Source organism: Microtus oregoni, unplaced genomic scaffold (genome assembly GCF_018167655.1).
Source record: "Microtus oregoni isolate MIOR12 unplaced genomic scaffold, Mior012 000060F_007, whole genome shotgun sequence".
NCBI classification, from domain to species: domain Eukaryota; kingdom Metazoa; phylum Chordata; class Mammalia; order Rodentia; family Cricetidae; genus Microtus; species Microtus oregoni.
Genome location: NW_024543842.1, coordinates 38,517 through 58,919, shown reverse-complemented (window position 1 = coordinate 58,919; position 20,403 = coordinate 38,517). Strand labels below are relative to the sequence as shown.

Genomic DNA, 20,403 nt, shown 5'->3' with positions numbered 1-20,403 from the left:
CAGCATATATGACTGGAGGGGTCTACACTGGGGTCTCCCATCTCTGCCACCTCCTGCAAGAGGCCTAGCTGATTAATAGAGCAATGCATGCCAACATTCATGTCTCATTGGCTTTTTAAATAGCGCTTGTCACTGCTCACTTCCTTTATGGCTTTCTCATCAAACAGTCTAGTAGTTCTCAAGTGACAATGATTTTGCCTCCTGGGATCCATCTCACAAATTCTGGTGACATTTTGGATATCCTAACTGAGGGTGTTCTACTCAAAATAGGGTGGGAAACGTCAGAGATTCTGCTTCCTAGTGTGCCCACGTGCCCTTCTCCAGAGCAAGAATTGGCTACCCCCAAACATCAGTAGTTCAAACAGAAATACAACAGAAGAAAATGCACAGAGGAAAGAGAGACGAACTTGTGTTGTGTGTATCTGTAACACTTCTAGTAGGACACAGCCCATAGTAGGGGCTCAGGAAGGAAATCAAAATGTTAGCCCTTAAGTCTCCCCCCCCCTTTATTTTTCAGCTCGAAATAAGAATCAGCGTAGGCTTCCAGCTATGTGTCTGTCTTCAAGTTTGCATTAGAGAAATGGAAAAGATGGAAAGGTCTCCCTCCTCCACATCCTGACCAGGTGATCTGCCCTCATATGATTTCCCACTATTTAATCTACACACCTGTGAGGATGGGATTAGGACTAACAGAAATGTTGCATCAGTATAACAACCATTTGATTGCGGTCCTCTCCTCTTTTAGCTGAAATGATTACCATGTGCTTAGAGTCTGAATAATGAGCTCCACTGAGGCTGCAAACCCAAAGGTCCCAAACTGTTGTAACCGAGAACAACCAAACGGCCACCAATGCTCTACCTTTTCCCACAGGTACCCGGCCACTTTTCCAGGAATGCTGTTTCTGTTTTGTGCTCCGGACTGTTTTAAATGACCTTAGCAGCAATATAGCACAACTCAGCACATTTTTCCAGGATCCCAGAAAACCATCATTCATAGTTCAGAATTTAAAGAAAAAACAAGACCCAAAGTAAGGCTCTGGAAGGGAAAAGGCAAATTCAATGACAGAACACAGTTATTATCACATGTCCCCAGGCATTCTCCTACTTACAATGTTAATATCTTTATTTTCATATACACACTTACTTGGGAAAGCCATATGATAGCTAAGAAAAAATGCTTTTAGGTTAACCACTAACAGATTCAACCATGGCAAGCCTGATGCCCTCCCAGAACATCACTTGTCCATATAACCAGCCAAGACCAAGACTTTACCCAATGCCCGTTTGTGTTACCTGGTTTTCTTGTTGGTCCCACAGGCATAACTGTAGAACCTGAGCCAGTTCCTGTCGCTGCTGCTGCAAGTACTTGTCCAGCTGTCGTCTCCTGTCTTGTAAAAGTTCTAGGAGGCTGTCGATCTTCAAACAGCTGCTTTGAGCTCCCTGAACCAGCTCAGCATTCACATCAGATCCGTCACACTTGAATTTTTCTATGAAGTCAGTGAGTTGCTGACTTTTGTTTAAAAGGACTAGCGATCTTTCTAAGAGTTCTAGAAGGTAATCGGGAAGAAAAATAATGTAGCAATGAGCATTTGTGTGGTTGTATTTGCATTCTTCATTTAATTTATATGTATAACATATTAATGATAAGCTACACTGAAAATAATTTAAATGTATAAACACCTAAAATGCGTTGGGATGTGTATGGTTTTTGAACTCCCATGGGATCAAACACATGTGTCTGTCAAATTGATCACCAGTTGTTACCTCTGTAGTGATTGTATTATATATTATAGAATGGGGATTCGAACCCTAAGAGCTGAAGAACCACCAAGAAGAAAGAGTGCTGAGGGGTAGGAGTTGGGAACAGTGCCCTGAGGTCAACACTTCAGCATCAGCTAGAGAAGCAGGAAGAGCATGTGCAGTCCCCACGAGCTAGGAGCTCCGCTTGCCTCCCCTTCAGTTACTTGTCTATCTTACACTCCCTCCCAGTGCCTGGATCTGTCTACTTCTCTCCATCCCATGATGCAAGTGTACCCTGGTGCTCGGACTTGCAGAACCCTCCCTTGACAGCATCCTCTCAAACCCACTCACCCACTCCTCACCTTTACCCACGGAGATCTTTGCACACACACTCTGTGGTATGTGATTTCCCCCAAACTGAAACAGTTATTCCTGAAGGCAAAAGGAAGGCTCCTAAGACTCTGGGAAACTAAAATACTTCAGTAAACTCACCAGACCCGAGAGCTCTAAAGTTATAAGACCCACAACCTCTGACCCACCCAGGATTACATGAAGAGAAAATAATTCCCAAAAGAGAGTCTTCTTGGTACATCTTCCAGCATGCGGCAGAGGCTTGGGAAGGAGGCCCTTAAGAGTCACCGCCCTCGCTGGGGTTGGCTCTTAGGAGACGCTGCTGCTTTTGAGCCATCCAGGCTCCTGTAACTCATTATTCCACCGATCTAAACACAGGGCTATTTAGTCTATCATGACAGCCCTATCTATGAGCAGGCATCTGTCCATGTCTCCCCAGGAGATACACACAGCACTTTGTCCTCCTCTCTCTCACCTTCTACATATTCCTCAACCTATTTCTACCTCCTTCCCATTCCCTTCTTCCCTTCTCTAAATCGCTCCCCCCCCCCCCCCCCCGCTTCCCCTCACTTCCTCTCTCAGCAATGACTTCCTTGCTTCAAAATGATGGGCTAGATTCCTAAAAGTAGATTATCCAATTTGCCATCACCCAATTTCCATCCTCCTTTTCCAAAAGTCTCAATGTAACTCCTTAAACTCTTCAGACATCTATACTTTCTCCTGCATCTCTGGTATCCCCTTCTTCCTCTGTCAAGAACGCCATTCACTTCGGCTCCCTCTATCTCCACCTCTCTCTACTCACATTTCCCCCGTCAATTGTCATTTCCTTAAAGAAGACACTGAACTGAATACTCCTAGTAAGCATCTTCATTGTGCAACATTACTTTCATTCATAACGCTTATCTTGGCTACAATATTACAGTTGTGTATGGTTACCTGGCTAATAGCTGCCCTTGCCACTAACTCCAGTTCAATATAATGACAGGACCATGGGTTCCCTACCAGGAACTGTTTCAGAAACACTGTTTCATGTCATTGAATTCAAACGAAAAGATTGGAAAGTAACCAGAAAACTGTTTTCTGGGCTGGAGAGATGGTTCAAGGGTTAAGAGCACTGATTGCTCTTCCAGAGGACATGAGTTCAATTCCCAGCACCCACATGGCAGCTCACAACTGTCTGTCATTCCAGTTCCAGGGGACCCGATACCCATGGCAAAACACCAATGTGCATAAAATAAAAATAAATTTTAAAAAAAGAAAACTGTTTTCTGGAAGAAGACTAACAAGCCAAGGTTAGTTCAAAAGACTAATAAGTCAAGGTTAGCCTAAAAGACTAACAAGACAAGCTTAGCTCAAAAGGAAAGGAAACAGTTGAGGCTGTGATAGTCTTCAGCTATCCAAAGCATTATACTCTGGTGGAACATTCTAGAAGCCAGAAACTCCAACCAGTCACCCTGTTCTGACCTAAGCCACAGCACAGTGGTCACCCAGGTGAAGTTAAAGAAGAAAAGTTGAGGTGGTTTCCTCATAGCTTCCAGTTACATTTGGCTATCATGGCATTCACTCCTATACCCCTCAACTGCTCACCAACTAAGAACTTTATTGGAACTGTTAACTCACATTTTATTCCTTTAAATCTAACGATGATGATAGATACAAAGCCCTTGACTAGCAATCAGAAATCTCATCCATTAATATGCACTTCAAATCATTCCATCGTGACCACATCCCACTAATTGGCTGATTAGTATAACTCCCATGTTATAAAAACAAAGCTCTTGAAGGCACCGCTGGGCCTTATTCATTAGGAACCAGCTCTTCTGATCACTGTCTCCTACAATCCTTCAAGTGACACGCGGAGGGGCTTAAAAAGATGCCAAGATTTATGCCACCAAAGACAAAGTGTGCTCCCTGTGTCCCGCTAGCATTCTAGCCATCTTGTCAACCCAAGAGCCCGCTCAGTAGACTTGCAAAGATTACTGAAAAGTAAGGCATGGTTTCGTTGTCAGCTGGATGCCAGGACAGTATAGCCTCAGGCTTCCTTAGAAAGACATGTCAGCTTGCTCCTTGTGTTACGTATCCTGTCACATCTGAAGAAGCCAGCAGAAGCAGAAAGGGGAATATAAGTACTGTCTGTCTCCTCTTCCAGCTCCAAAGATTCATGGGAAAGGCCCCACTTCCACAGGGTAAAACTACACGAGTGAAGTTGCTGTGTGATGATCATGTTGGCTGGGGGAGACTGCATTGAGACCACAGGACTGGACTCTCTTCTAGTCTTCTAGCAGGAATATTAGGTGATTCAGCGCTGTCCCAGGGGACCCAGCCACATAACTGCGGTCATGTCAAAACAGCCAACAGCCAGCTGACACTTTAGTGCTGAGTCTGCTCTTTGTATCTTGTAGTGACAGGTGTGGCGGACAAATCACCAGAAAAAAATCCATCCCTGCATTTGGTAGGCCGCCATCAAAATTTACACTGGAGACACTGTTATTAATCACTTTATTTTGGGAAACTTGCAGCAAGCGATAATAATGAAGAACTATTTTATAGAGATTTTGGAGAGCACTATAAAGTATGTGTGTGTGTCTTTAGAAACACACTTTATTACTTTAGTCTTGTTCTATTTTTCTAGCATGATCAAATGTTTTTGGGATCAAAGTCAATTTAAAAGTGACAAAGGCTACAGAGAAAGTCTGTCTATAAAACCAATAAAACAAAACAAACTATCGAAACTTGTGACAAATCTATGAACCATTTAACTCAGATCCAGTTCAGAATTTAAAAAAAAAAAAAAAACGTATTACAAAGAGGCAAAGACACCATCCTCACCCATTTATCTACATTATCTTCACAGGTGACGCATTCCCTACACCAGTCAGGCTAGGTTCAAGATCCCCGGGTGAGGCCCTGGCACATACACTCTGTTTTAACAATTCAACTCTTGCTACTCGAAACTCTGAGAGCAGAAAATATTCTGCATGATGTTTTACTGGACTTTTATCCAGAAAAGGACCCTGTTTGTTTTAACTGTAAGGATGAAAGAGAGTCTTCCTCACTCACAGTTGGTGTCTAAAGGCTGGCTTGCATTTATCGACCTTTAGATGGGACATGGACTGAATTCAGCCAGTGAGTGTAGCTTAAGGATCCATGGGACTGCGCACCTGGTTGGATGCTGGATGCTGGGGATGGAGGTCTGCACAGGAGAGAGGAAGCCTCTGTTCTCAGGGATGGAGATCTACAAGACCCACAGCTAAACTTCCCCTAGTGTCACCTACAGCTAGAACTCTCTTTGAGAAGGTGGCCAAAAGCAAAGCTTTGTTTATCTTTTTTGGAACAAAATAAACAGCAGAAAGATCTCCAAATACTGTCATTCACAAGAACCTATAGCCATTTCTTGCCTTTGGCGTGGCGGTCATGAAGCTGAAGAAGCAACTGTAAGGCCTCCGCGCTCTCAAACTCATGTGGATTCTGCAGAAATGCTTCAGTTTGGTCTATTTTTACAGCAAACTGAAAAAAAATAGAGAGACATTAAAATGATACAAAGCAATGGGACATTTATTATATTTATGGATTTTTGTCATGCATTAATGGCCTAGCTGACTCAATATGATGGGAAGATATATGTTAGCATGTTCTAATCTAGAATAGTATGCATGAATTTTCATGTACTAAATTTACAAAATGCCATGGCTTCTCCTCCATTTTTATTTCTTTTCTAACTAGAAATACATTATATATGCTAAAAAATAAACCACCTTATTTATGTTCAAGTACCTAGTAAGTTTTTCAACTAAAATTATCTTTTCCAGATTCTGTCTTCCCTACAGCCATAAATTCAGTAACTATCAATACTCTAAGGTAAGTTCTCAGTGAATAGCCATAAAACTTGCTGGCAAAAATCAGCAAAAGATTGGCTAACCAATAATCCATAAAATCACAAGTAAATTTAACATAGAGAATATGTAGGTAAATATTGTGTTATTTTTTTCCTCTGTGTGTTTAAACTTAGGCAGAGACTATAGATATTTGCGACTAACAGTCTAATGTCATTAAAGAAAACACACTCGGGCATACATGTGCATGTGTACACACATGTAGAGGAAGAAGAGATGGGAACTAAAAAGAAATGTACCAATTTGGTTAATTTTATAAGAAGGGATGTGACTGGGGAGGAGGGAGAGGAGGCAAGCTTTAGCTTTGGAATCTTTAACTGATAACCTGATTTGAAGTTGTGTCAATAGTATTTGTGCCTCATTTGTATAACTAAAAATGAGACTGGATAAAGCAGAAATGAAAACTGGACTATTTCTCCACTTCAAAGGAGGGTGTATAACAATAAAACACACCAATGGTGACCAATATGAGCAATTTTATTTAAAAACATTTTTAAAAGTAAATTTGAGATGAAAAGATATGTGAAGTTAGGATAAAAGCCCCAGAGAGATAATCTTAAATATAAATTTTAGGTGGGAGCAAAGCATAGTCAAATATTCTATTACAGTTTCCCCATAGTGACCATCAGTTGATGGGTTTCTGCACCTATGTTTGGTAGGTATTATCATTGTTTATAAACAACATGGTAAAACATTCACCTTTGATTTAGAATGAAAAATAAAGGCAAAGGATCCATGAGAAAGACAAAGGAGCCTCCCACTGCACTTGACTCCCTGTTTTGCTTTTCTAAAATATCATCTTTGAATTTGGTGATCGCTAATACTTTAGGAAAGCCCTTGGCTAAAAGGTTGTATCATATTTTGATTACAACAACAGCTGCAGCCCTAAGTGGTGTGGAATGGTGAGAGGGGCTGGTGAGCATGTCCCCTTTGAAAAACACAGAAGGCCTCTGCCATCTTGTAGGACACACTAATGGACACTGGCCACTGTCACTCAGCTGCACTGTTCCCAAACCCCAGCAGTGTTTGAGAAGCCCCTCACGTGACAGTTGAGCCTGTGGGTCAGATTCTATCCTATAATAACCACCATCCAGCCCATCATAACTTCTCTTAGAATTCTACATTCTGGCATGGTTAGTTACAGGGGCTCACACACACAAAGTGTTCACATTGCTCCTTCATCCATGCATGCTCTCATAACTTATTTTTATAAAGAATCTTCAAAAGAGAAAAAAGCTATAGGTTATTTGTTGTTTTCCAGGAGAACATTACAGAAAGTTTACATGGTATAGTTTATATCTCTCTTTCAGATTCTTAGGCAAATTGTTTCAAGTGTAAACAAACGAGGCTCTAACATTCCTTGATTTATGAACTCTTCCCTTGTGGATTTTTTTCCCATCTAAAACTTATACTTTTCTTTTTTCTGTCGTTTGAACAGAGTAGAAATAGCAGTGGGGGATTTCAACAAGAGTTAAAGTTAATTTCATCATCTTTTTTTTCTCATTGCTGAAACTGCTTTGCCACGGAGAAGCAGCCTGCAGATTCCATAGCACTCTGCTTCCACTTAATGCGAGGGGTTCAAGGCGTGGGAAGCAGGCTAACAGGCGTAGTTAGTCATCTTCCTAGAGCCAATAAAAGCTCACTCAAGTGAACGGATAAGAGCACCTAGTTAATCTGCTTTGGCTTAGTATTTCCTTCTACTCCTTGCAATATCTAGAAGCAATTTCCGCATCAGAGAGAAAATTAGCTAGCATTAACACTAAACTACACCAAGAAACAAATATTGAGCCGAATGTAAGGAAGAGATAATCTGCTCTGCTCAGGAGTACTGGGTTTCAAAGGCAGTCCCATTTTTACCCCTCCTACCAGGATGGGATGAATCGGCTAGCGCTGCAATTTGGCTTCTGTGATTATATTTCCGCTGCCTTATTTCTTCTTTCAAGAAAGGAGATCATATAACCCCACACCCAAGATGGCCTGTAAAATGGGGTCAACTGTGACATGTGACTCTTGAAAGCTACAGTAAGGGTTTGGTTCCTCTTCTGAGTGAGTTCACGGTGCATGAGATTGTCGTTGTCAAGTTTTATGGTCATTACTCCAGATTTAACTCCTAAGAATGCCATGGTTTTCAAAGCTAGAGTTCTATCATAGTGAAGTAGCCTTTGGTTGTTAGCAAGAGCAGGCTGTGCCGCTGGACAGGAGTTAAAATGGGAAATTGCCAGGAAGTATTTTACAAAAAATATACATCTTTGGAAAATGTTTGGTCTCATATTTTGAAATCTAAAATCTCCATAAAGAAGAAAATGTAAAATATAAATAAATAGATAAGTAAACTAAAGAAAATTACAGAAGGAATTCAGTGACCATTCATCTACATCGGAACACAGTAAAAGAATGGAGCTGTGTGAGGAGATCGCTGAGTGCTTGGAAGAAAATTCCAAGAAAATAAGACATGAGTGTTGTAACCTCGGTGTCTTCAGAGCACAGAACTGCTCCTGGACAGTGTCCTCTTGCTACTCTCAGGTAGAGCAGATGGGGGGGGGGGTTTGCTTACTTCAGCTGTCAATCATATGGCTCTATGGAAAACCACATGCAGCTTGTTCTTATGAGGCCTTGGTCCACCTCTTTTTAGGCTCTGGGTAAAGCTGGCTATTGTATGAGGCCTTGGTCCACCTCTTTATAGGCCCTACTGTCTCAGGGTCACACTACTAACTACAGAAGTAAACACTCTGAAGTGTAGGGTCTTGTTCTTCCTTTACTACAGTTAGATAGGTTTAAACTTTAGAAATTCACCTATATTCCTTAGGATAATTTGCTATGAAATACTTTGTAATTAATTTCTCAAGTGAGCAGAGGAAATCTTATCCTCTGACTTTTAGCCAATAAAATCCTCCACATCAGCATTGCCTACTAAGTAACCAGATTACTTAATCTGGTTAATAATCTGCAATAAGAGTAACCAGATTCCATGACTACATTACTATCTTCTAAAGAGGGAACTAGATCAAAGGGGCATAGAGTTCCACTTAACTATCTATATTTATACGACTGATGGTTTATATTTAAAATATTAATTTTATTTTCTCAAAATATACTAAATGTGTTGCATACATCTTGGTTATTCTGCCATTTTGAACACTCATATAACATGTGCTTAAGAAGTCAAATATTTTTGAGTGTACTAGTTATTTGCATTGATTTGGAGAAGCAAATGGTTTTTGAAACACCAACCTCCAAAGCACTTTCAAAAAACTCTGAAGTCAGTCCAAGGAGCTCCCTTCTTTTCTCAAGCATGGAGACCAGGGTTGCCCACGCTTCACCCAGAGTCTGGGCCATGGCATCATACACCTGACTTTGAGCCTTGTTAGCTTCCGCTGTCCTGTCTGCTTCTTGTAAAAGTTCCCATACACGATCTTCCAAGGCCTAAGTCCAAGAGAACAAAAGGTACAGTCAGTGTGTCGTCCAGCGTGAAAACAAAGCACCCCATTTTAAACACAAAAATACCTGAATATGTGATCCAGGAGTCTAGAAGTTAATTTTGTTTTGTTTTGTTTTTCGAGACAGGGCTTCTCTGTAGCTTTGGCGCCTGTCCTGGAATGAGCTTTGTAGACCAGGTTGGCCTTGAGCTGTCAGAGAACCATCTGTCTCTGTCTTCTAAGTGCTAGGATTAAAGGCATGCCACAACCACCCAGCTAGAAGATAATTTTGTAATTCATAAACCCAAATCATATTTCCTCTTGCTTCCATGTGAATGTTTCTGCTCTTTTACCTACGAACATGCTCTATAGACTTGTTTCCTGACTTTTAAACTCTTGAAAATCTTCTCCAGCAACTCTCTCTAACTGAACAAACTGAACCTCCTCACACCATCTTCACCAGGTCTACTGCTCACCTGACTACCCAGAACAGCTTTGTCAAAGATCACCTTCATTCCCCCTGCTCCACCTCAGCTCCCTTCAATTCCAAGATCCAGTCATTAGCATAGCCCACTTTTTTAAAGCCTCTCCTTTTGGCTTCCACCTCACACCTTGGTTTGTTTCCTTGTTGGTCCTCATAGCTTCCATCCGTTTTTGGTCATCGTGGCTTCCTGCCTTGTTGGTCATCATTGTTTCCTCCCTTGTTGGTCCTCATGGCTTTCATCCCTTGTTGGTCCTTATAGTTTCCTCCCTTGTTAGTCGTCATGGTTTACTCCCTTGTTAGTAGTCATGGCTCCCATCCCTTGTTGGCCATTATGGCTTCCATCCCTTGTTGGTTGTCATGGCTTCCATCCCTTGTTGGTTGTCATGGCTTCCATCCCTTGTTGGTTGTCATGGCTTCCATCCCTTGTTGGCCATTATGACTTCCAACCCTTGTTGGTTGTCATGGCTTCCTGCCTTGTTGGTCATCATGGCTTTCCCCCGTGTTTTTTGTCATGCTCCTACTCCAGGCTCTTCATCACCCAAGCCTCCTGTGTGGCAATGCCATGTGGATCTTTCTAACTTGAAAGTAGGACTGTGCCACTCAGCAACTTGCAAATCTTTCTGACTGATTTGCAGGCAAAACTCAGTCAGAGCAAATCAGGCCTTGGTACAGAATTTGACTTCCATTCTCACCTCTCTCCACTCCTTCTGTAATACTTTTCTCTATAGACAATAATCCATGAGTCAGCCTGGAATTCTCTCCCTCCTAGTCACACACCTCTCTTTATTTCACCCCCACCCCCGGCTCACTTGTCTACACAGTTTTCCCCATTGGTCAAGACATTGGAGTTGTGGGTCTTACCTGACCCTCAAATTTCTTTCCTGAATGAATTTAGGGCCTTACCCTTTTAAAACCACTTTCAAGTATATAGCAATTATAACTGTTTCTTCTGGGCCGGAGAGATGGTTCAGTCATTAAAGGCTGGGCTTACAACTGAAAATATAACTGTTTCTTCTGATTATAAAAGTAACATACAAATATTCCTCAATAGTGAATACAGATATTCACTTTTTAAAACATATACTAGAACATATTTAGGGAAATTTTTTTCAAAAACATGCCTTAATCACTCACTTTTGTTTTTCAATTTTTTATTAATCCTCTATAATAAAATGATTATTGTATGTATAAATATAAATGTATTCTCCATGAGGAACAGTTATTGATGTTGGATGCCTTTCTGTATGCTGTGAAGATGTTTTATTAACATTGCTTAATGAAGAAGCTTATTTGGCCAAGAGCCAGGCAAAATAAAACCAAGCAGGAAATCCAAGTAAAGATAAAGGGGGAAAGAAGGTGGAGCCTAGGAGATACCAGCAGTCACTGGAGAAGCAAAATGTAAGGTAGCACCATAGGTACGTGGCAATACATAGATGAATAGAAATGGGTTAATTTAAGATGTAAAAGCTAGTTAGTAATAAGCCTGCGCCATCAGTCAAACAGTTTATAATTAATACTTAGCCTCAGAGTGGATATCTGGGAACTGGTGGGCAGGAGAGAAGCCTCCAGTTACAGTCTAGAAACCATCTGATACCCACTGTTGACTGTCAGACTCTAATCCAGTTCCTTCCTTAACCATGAGAGAATCAACAAGCGAGAGAAATGACTCTAAATTCTTGATGTCTTTGATCGCTGGCCAAGAATGAGCTTACGTGTTACTCCAATGCTTGCAAACTTTTATTCAGTGGGAACCATTGGGATCCTGGCTCCAGTCAGAAGAAAAGGCTCAGCTTGATGAAAGAAGGTTAGATGTTGAGTAGACTGAGTTTTCAAATCTGATGATACCTTATCTTTCTAAACTACAGAAGGTGCTAGATGTGATGAAGTTTGAGGAACAGCCCAACTCCTGCTAAACATCAGCTACAAAATTTGTTCCCTGTGTTCTTGCCCACAATTCAAAACAGAATTCATTGTAATTTTAAGTAATATTTTGAGATTTTTTTTTTACATTCATGAACATGGTCTTTCTCTGGAATTTTGCTACATGGTATAAATACTTAATACTTGTAATTATCCATCCTTCAATTTTATCTAGCTTATTTTAAACTCTAAAAATGTGCTGCATTCATTTATTTATTGTGAGTGGACAGATGTGTGGCATGGTGAACTTAGGGAAGTCAGAGGGCAGCTTTTGGGAGTGAGTCGGTTCTCTCTCTCCACAGGGGGTCCCAGGAAGTGAACTCAGGTCATCATCTTATTTGAAAATCCTTTCCCTGCCGAGCCATCTCACTCATCCTGAACTTTTCCCAGCTCTTACTTTCTTGATACTCAGAATAGCTGACTCTCTTCGTAAGCTCAGAACTCACTCTAAGTGCATCTTTTGGCTGTGACACCCTGTGAGGGAACCATACATCCCACTGCACACTGGAGACAACCAAGGACTTCTACTTCCTGATTATAACTCCCCTTGCAAGTATATCTTCTTTGTATGGTCACTTTTCCTGAGTCCCTTGGGAATTATATACCCTGGGTGCCCCCTCTGGAGCCTTCTCTGTGGTCTTCCCAGACCCTCATTCCTTCTTCCTTATATGTGATTTACTAGAAAAGCTCTTTCTTAGCTTTGGTGTCACCTTTAAGTCAACAAAAATGATACAAGGTCGCATGAAATACCACATGGAAAAAGCAGACACTGTCTAAGGTGACAACATTTTCTCGTCCATTTTCAAAGTCTACAGGGAAAAAACACAAATCCTGTCCTTACTTTGGAAAACAAGTGTCAGGGTCCAGCCCTCATGGGGCCTGCATGTTTCAGGGTAGGGCTTGTGGATTAGAAATGCCCGGCAGACAGACTAGAGATCCAGAAGAAAAAGTCAGAGACAGACTAGAACCGGGAGGGTAAATTGGTGAATACTGAACTTGCCCACATTTATTTTCTATATGCTTATATACCCCAATCCAAAAAGTGGGGGGTGTCTGCTTTAACATGATACAAAGAACAAACAAAGCAATTACCTCTTCAGTACCTGAAGCATCAAGCAGATATTCCCTAAGTTAAGCATTCTGTTGTTTAAGCAGGACATGCATCAATCACATAGGCCAAGCCTCCTGTAGGCAGCCACTCCCTGGGTCAAACCTCCTGTCATCTCCTTGAAGGAGCAGGAAATATACCTGAACTCTCTGACCATTGGTCAAGGTGGAATGGATCCACCTTTATGGGCCATTTAATACCCCAAACACCAAGTTACCACAGCCTAGGTCAAGATATCTTGTTAGTAGCCACACCTTAAGTCAGACCTCTTGTCAATAACCCTGAAGGAGCAAGAACAGGCCCAAACTCTGTGACCTCCAGCCAAGGTGGAACGGACCCACAGAGAAGCCACAGATACGAAGAATCCATTCTCAAGTTGACGAAGCCTCAGGGTAGTCACTAAATGAAATACTCAGATTAATCGACAGCAGCAGCAATATGATTTTTTAGGCTAGTTGTTTCACAGAACAAATGGGGTGTCCGGTTTACAGCATAAGCAGACTTTGTGTTGACAATGAGCTATGGCACTTTTAAGACGAGCAACTCATGAAAAATGAGTTGCCTCAGGACTCGGTCAAGGCCAGCTTAATTTAAGTTTTCCTTTCCCACTTGGCTGGCCATTAAACTCGGGGAAAGTATCTTGGAATTGGATCAGAGAAAGACATTCTGGCCAACATCATAAAGCTTGTTATTTAAAGAGTCGCTGAAAGGAACTACTTTCCCTTTAGGTTGCAGAAGCTTGGAAAACCAAGGCTATTCCGCGTGTCTCCAAAAAGGCACTCTATCTCTTTAAGTGTGGCTTCGCAATAGTCAGCTTTAAGTAGAGCATATTTTATGGTCATTGAACCACCTGAGCTGCCACACGGAGCACAGAAAAGATTACAGACTTCCTTTTCAGCGGAGCATTAAATGGTACCCTGAATAGCAATTCACTAAAAGATCAAATACATGTGGTGCATCACGAATATGTAACCTGACAGGGTAGTCTACCTGGAACAGAGACAGGCAATCTTTTTGTTTATAGAAATCACCTTAGTTTTACCAAGGGAACTGGAAGTAATTAGTTTAGGACCTTTGGAAGCAAAGAATAATGAACATTCTCGGAACTGTAAGTAGTTAAGTTTAATTATTTTTTTGTCAATCTCTGGCATGCAGCATTGGGGATCCACTGGCTTTGCCGTCCCTTTTAACTAGAACATTCCCCATGTTTGCTGTTGCTTATTTAAAACTCCATTTGCCTTCCAGTCTAATGTCAATTCTGCTCCCTCCATGAGGCCCTCTTCCCACATTAGCCAATAGTAATTCCTCTTTCTTGTGGCTGCCTTTGTCTCTTCCCACCTTCCTTTCTTGGATGTAGCATCGCACCGTGCACACACTCAGGAGTGAGCGCCTCACGCTTTCTGTAGATTGCTGAGTGAAAATGAGGCCTGCCTTGTTCATTTTGTGCTGCTCCTCTGACAGTATAATCTTTCAACGTCAAGAAGAAGCTGCCTCAAGGGATAAACAGCAAAACCAAGTGAAATCAGTGTTTCGAAATTCATCTTTTAAAGACAGGTCATTTCAATGTTTTTGGTTACCGATTCCTTAGAAGGGAAATCTTTAAAATACAAATGTGGTTGAGGAGATGGTGCATGTGGGTAAGCGTGCTTGCTCTGCATGCATGAAGACCTGAGTTCTCATCCCCAGCACTGTATGTGCCTGTAACTCCAGTAAGGGTGGGGTGAGGCAGGCGGATCTAGAGAGCGTATTGATCAGCCAGCCTATAGAAGAACCAGCTTCTGATTCACTGAAAGACCCTGTCTCTTGGCAACAAGGCAGAGAGCAAGAGAAGACATTCAACATGCTGCTCTGGGCCTTACATGTGCACACACAGGAGCACATACTCACAACCCTCATGTTTGTATCATACACCCCCCCTTCATACATACACAAGAAGATCATTGTGCCCACCAAGCCGATTCAACTTTCTATAACAAAAGTCCCACTTGAGCCAAATGTTTAATACAAACCTCAATAAAATATTTAATGTATGTTCCAAATATTTCTACCTAAATATTCTGAATATTTGATGAATCACCCAGGGATTCCAGAATATGTTCACGGCCTATACTACTGATAAGCAAAGCATCTTTTGTCTTAAAAAGTAAATGTCCTTGTAGCCTTTAATTCTCCTATACAGAACACTGGCAATGAGAGAGCAGCTTCTCAGCCCTAAGGATGTCTATCTTTCCTGGAAGCAATGCTGCTTTACAAACTCTTCCTACAGAAAGTATTTACCACCAGGCGGTGGTGGTACACACCTTTAGTCCCAGCACTCAGGAAGCAGAGGCAGGTGGATCTTTGTGAGTTTTGAGGCCAGCCTGGTCTACAGAGAGAGAGTTCCAGGACAGCCAGAGTGGTTACACAGAGAAACCCTTTCTGGAAAAAAAAAAAATGAGGAAGGAAGGAAGGAAATAAGGAAGGAAGGGAGGGAGGGAGGGAGGGAGGGAGGGAGAGAGGAAGGGAAAAAGGAATGGAGGGAGGGAGGGAGGGAGGAAGGAAGGAAGAAAAGCATTTAGCAGTACATATGAAAGCAAGGTTATTTATAAGCCATTATGTGTTTTCTTTCCTGTTCTCTTATTTATACCTTGCCTCACAAAAGTAGAATAGCAGAATGAACATTCTGCAGCAGGCAATTATACTTTAACAATCAATACTGATTATAATGAAAATTCAAGTAGCATCAGGACAGTGCTTGGCTATTCCACAGTGCCTGGAGAATCATTTACATAGGAACAATACGAGAAAATGGCCTCATATTGATTAGCAATGATGACTGCCTTCCTCATCACTTAGAATCCAGAGTTCCTTAGACCACATTTCCATAGTACAAATGCAAGTATGGATTTTTGGCCTCCTCAACAATCCAAGAAGCTTGAGAGCTAAGATCTGAAAGCATCGCTTTTATATAATTTAGTTGTTAAAATGATGGTCTCACACATGTACAGTCCCCATCTGGGTCAAATATACCTCAGGCCCTAAGGACCAGAATACACTATGCTAGGGCAGATGTCCATGCTGGAAATCAAGAATCTCTGTTGCTACCTGCAATGGGCCATGGCTCTCTTTCCATAGTCTAAGTGCCTTATCTAGACAGAATGAGACCTCTGAGTCCAGTGTGTGCAGAAAACTCTGGGCCATGCACAGAGGAAAATCATGACAAACCTAGGTTGGATTCCCAGCTCCACCGACTTCTAGAGGCTAGAAAGCCCCCTAACTTTTCTGAGATTCAGTTTCCCCACTGACAAAGATTCTACACCACATTGCGCCTTAGTATCTAACCAAAATGAGACAACGTTCAAGAAAGCAGCCTGGGCAATGAGTCTGGCTGCTTCATCTGTACTCAGTCTTCATGACTCCCTGGTAGCTAAAGGTAAAGACTTCAGGGTACTGTCCGGGAATGTGCAATGTTTGCTTAAGGGTCAAGGTTTCAGTGTGTCCTGATGGCAGCCGCAAAAGCATTAACTGCTGGAGATTAAAGAAGCAAACGTGTGGTGTGATCCAGGGAGTTGAAGCAGAGCCCAACATTCACGGAGGATCCTTCCTGCGTGCTGGCAAAGGCCAAAAAGGCTACTGCAGGGAAGGTTTGAGTTTGAGGGCTTTCTTTAAGTATTCAGATTACTATCCCCACACTTTGGAAAATAATCCAGCGTGGGTACAAATTGAACTGCAAGAACAGGGCATGCCCAGCCTGCCACAGAAGGGTATTAAAGAGAAGTATACTCTTCTCCCTTAAACTGTCAAATTACTGAAACACAAGGACCCTCAAAGAATGAAAAGTTCCCCAGAAGGTTCATGCTCTGGGAAGGAAAAGCAAAGGAAGAGATTGCAGAGTTCAGGAGACACTAGAGGCTGGACAGTATGATAGGGAGAAGCAACCCCATCCAGGCTGCTTAGTCATGTGTACTCTGCCTCTCTATTCAAATCTGAATCTATGTCAGTGCTCTGAAGACAGCTATGGGGGTCACTGTCCCCTTAATGTTCATCTTCTCAACATGGCCACACTGAATATACCATTTTTCTCTGATTTTCGCTATTACAATTTTTTTTTTTTTAATTTTGATATTGGGAACTGTGGCTAAGTCTAGCTTGTTGGGGCTGCCAGGGTGACCAGGTTTTTCCCTTAAAGAGTCGGGTGACAAGGAAGGCGCAAAGTTCACAAGGGTGAACTGTAACAGGACTGTTTGTTCCTCGACTCAAAGGCAAACAAGAGCACTTTGGTGATAACCCAAAGGAATGAGAGCGGAATGTGTGACTCATATGGGCCTGGACAGGAAACACATGAGCAGGTAAGCATAGGGGGGCCTCTGGCCATCACCCCACATCTGTACTTCACCAAGCCTCTGTTTTTACAGGTAGGAAACAGGCGTGAAGACTGCCTTCCTCATAATGCTGTTAAAATGGGATTCTGCATTACAGGCTGCATGAGACGGCCAAGCACAGCTCAGCCAACTCAGTGCTATCACTGGGAAGAACAGTGACAAAAGTATATTAAAACGGAGTAAACACCGTGGAAATAACAGACTTCCTTTTACAGGAATTGTATTTTTTCCTTCACCCTTTCTGCCCGTTTGGCCTTCATGTGTAAGCCGTACTGACATGGAGGGCATGCGCGTTGTGTGCAGACAACTGTCTGACTTCAAAATCCTTTTCTGGTCAAAGAGAAATAACATACCATCTCTTAGTTCTGGTCAGAAAAGCCTAGCACCCGTGAGCTCGGGGTATCAAGCCACGCCCTGTTTGTAAGGCTGCCCCTCATTGGATTGGCACAAGACTCAAAGGTCTGACTCTGATTTTGGTCTCACCTCCAGTCTGAGAGCTGTGTTGCTCTGACCAGGCCGCTGGGAGAGCCCTGAGTACCAAGCCCAGGGTGGAAGCCTCCAGTAGCACTCACCTGAAAGCCTGGGGGTAATTCAGAATGTGCGGCCACACTTTCGTTACAGGCCTTCCTGTGCCAGAGTCAAGTCAGTAAAATATCAAATTGTTCTGTTGTCAGCAGGAAGTGTCAGCCACAAAGCAGTGACAGACAGACAAGACCCTGGGAAATTCTAACACTGCCCGACTGGAACAGTCCATTTGGATTTAAAAGCAAATAGGGACTTTTTTTTTTTTTTGCATCATTTTTCAAACCAGAACTGCTAAAAGAACTACAAACAATTCAATTATAATGACAGCGCGGCAACTTTTATCTTTCAAAGCTTAGACCTTATATAATTAAATGTAAATAAAATCAGGTATTTTTCCTCTCCATTTGCTGCACTGTAATTGTTATTCAAAATCATTTCTTTTGAGCAGTAAAAGCCGGTATTTTAGAAACATTTCAAATGAACCCCAAACCTCTCCACCGTTATTTTTCATAAATGCATTTTCTTAATTTTTTTTCTGCCCTGGCATTTGCATATAAATGACTCTCCCAGGCCCGCTCTGTGAATTGAAGTAAATAATGTAATTAGGAATCATCTACAGGTGTAGCACCGAGATTCTTAATGGTGTTTTTGCTGTCTGAGGGAGCTTTCCCTACCCTTGGGTTTGTTTAGGCTTTCCTACCTTGCCTCCGGTTCTATGCTCTTTTGTGGGACTGGAAACAACAGACCCCTGGAGACTTATCAGGGACACCATTGTGTGTTATTCTGGGTAACTTGAACCCTTCAGGCTTGATCAAAAACAAAAACAATCAAGAGAATGACACATTCTCTGAGACATGATGCAAGCTAGAACATCAGGAAGTTTTTGTAGCAAGCGGAAGAGTAAATAAACATAAGTAATAAGCTAGCCTCTGTTCTCGGGAAGAAACACAGCAAAACGGAAGCAGCCACTTCGGACCTGAGTGCGGCCTCCTTCCCTCCCGGGAACTTTTCTCTTTTATCCACTTACCCTGACAACCCCATTGTTTCAAAGCTGTCCTTAAAATGCCACCAAGCTCCCTGAAACCATTCCAGCTAAATTCACTTCTTTTCTCCCCCAAACTCAACTATGTTGCCTTCGCTATCAACATCCTTCATCTGGGGAGTTAATTAATCATCTAGAGCCTTGATGTTGTGATTGCAGTTCCTTAATTGCTCCATGGGCCTAACAGGGTCATTTTGTCCTCTATGCATTATACATTACAAACTCCTAGCAGCCCAGAGTGTCTGTTACATTTCTTTCATGTCCTTGGCAATGCCAAGCACAGAGCAGGCAGACAGAACGGACTCTGGCCTGCTAGAATGCGGCCATTCTTTTGCTACAGCAACTTGGTTCCTCTTCATCATACGAAGACCCATAGCTGTGACATTGCTATTACTGAGTGGTCCTATCAAATCAGGAGAGGAGAAAGTCATGTCGCTGTTACACATTGCCTCAGTGAGTGGGTTCTCATACTCAAGGCAACGACTGAAGGGCTTGCGTCTGAGCCCTGTATGGCACAAAGGCAACCATAACAGGCTGGGCTTCCAGGACAGGTGCTTCTTAACCCGGAGAACTGGACTAATAACTCATCTGGAGCATGCATTAGTTTAATCTAAGCAGGATTAAAATACTGATAGTGTAAGGGACTAGAGAGGTAGCTCAGACAGTAAGAGCATTGACTGCATTGCCAGGAGATCTGTGTTCAATCTCCAGCACCTAATGATGGCTCAATCATCTGTAACTCGTAACTGCAGTCCCAAAGGATATGACATCCTCTTCTGTCATCTGTGGGCACCAGATACACATGTGAGACACATACATATATGCAGGCAAGACACTCTACATCATATAAAAATTGATGAACTAATAATTTTAAAATGCTGATGGGGCTATAGGGATAACTCAGTGTTTTGTTTGCTGAAGCAGGTATGAGGACCATAGCTTGGATCCCCAGAACTCCCCTAAAGTCAGCTATACGTAGTTTCCTGTCTGTAATTCCAGCCTCTGAAAGTGGAGTCGGAGCATCCCTAGAGCAAGCTGGCAAGCTAGAAAGAGCTGTATCAGCGAGCTCTAGGTTTGCCTGAGAGTCTGCCTCATTGGAAAAGGTAGAAGAGCAATTGATGGTTCTGCTCATTGGCGGTCTCCATATGCACCTGTACCACACATATGTGCCCCACACATACAAAGATACATATCCATACATGCACACTACATACGCACATACACCACATAACACATGAAACTAGAAGAAAATGAGTAAAGTAGTGATAGTTGCAAGTATTCAACACTTATTGTATGTAACCTTTGTCTTAGATGCTTTAAATCCTTCAGCTCCTAGAATCCTCACATCTACCTTCTGAAAACTTACAGGCCTGGAAACTGAGGCAGTGTGGGACTAGGAACTTCCCAAAGGTGGTATCGTAATACAACAACACTGATCCGTGTCTGGGCAGGAAAATCTAACAGGCTCCCTCACTAAGGTGCTGTCTCTTATAGACTTAACCTCGGGCGGCTATTTTAAAGATGAACAAATCATGCATTAAAAATTATAAATACATTTCATCT

General features: G+C 42.2%; 1 protein-coding gene across 2 annotated transcripts in view; it reads right to left on the bottom strand.

Annotated features, from left to right (window-relative positions):
- The window catches only part of LOC121439149 (coiled-coil domain-containing protein 141-like), a 145,434-nt gene that overhangs the window by 106,068 nt on the left and 18,963 nt on the right, over positions 1-20,403 (bottom strand). For both annotated transcript variants that reach the window (XM_041639650.1, XM_041639651.1), the window contains exons 3-5: positions 9,216-9,407; positions 5,490-5,598; positions 1,294-1,547 (exon numbers count right to left, since the gene is read on the bottom strand). In XM_041639650.1, coding sequence (XP_041495584.1) covers positions 1,294-1,547; positions 5,490-5,598; positions 9,216-9,407 — 555 coding nt within the window. The remainder of the gene's footprint in view (positions 1-1,293; positions 1,548-5,489; positions 5,599-9,215; positions 9,408-20,403) is intronic.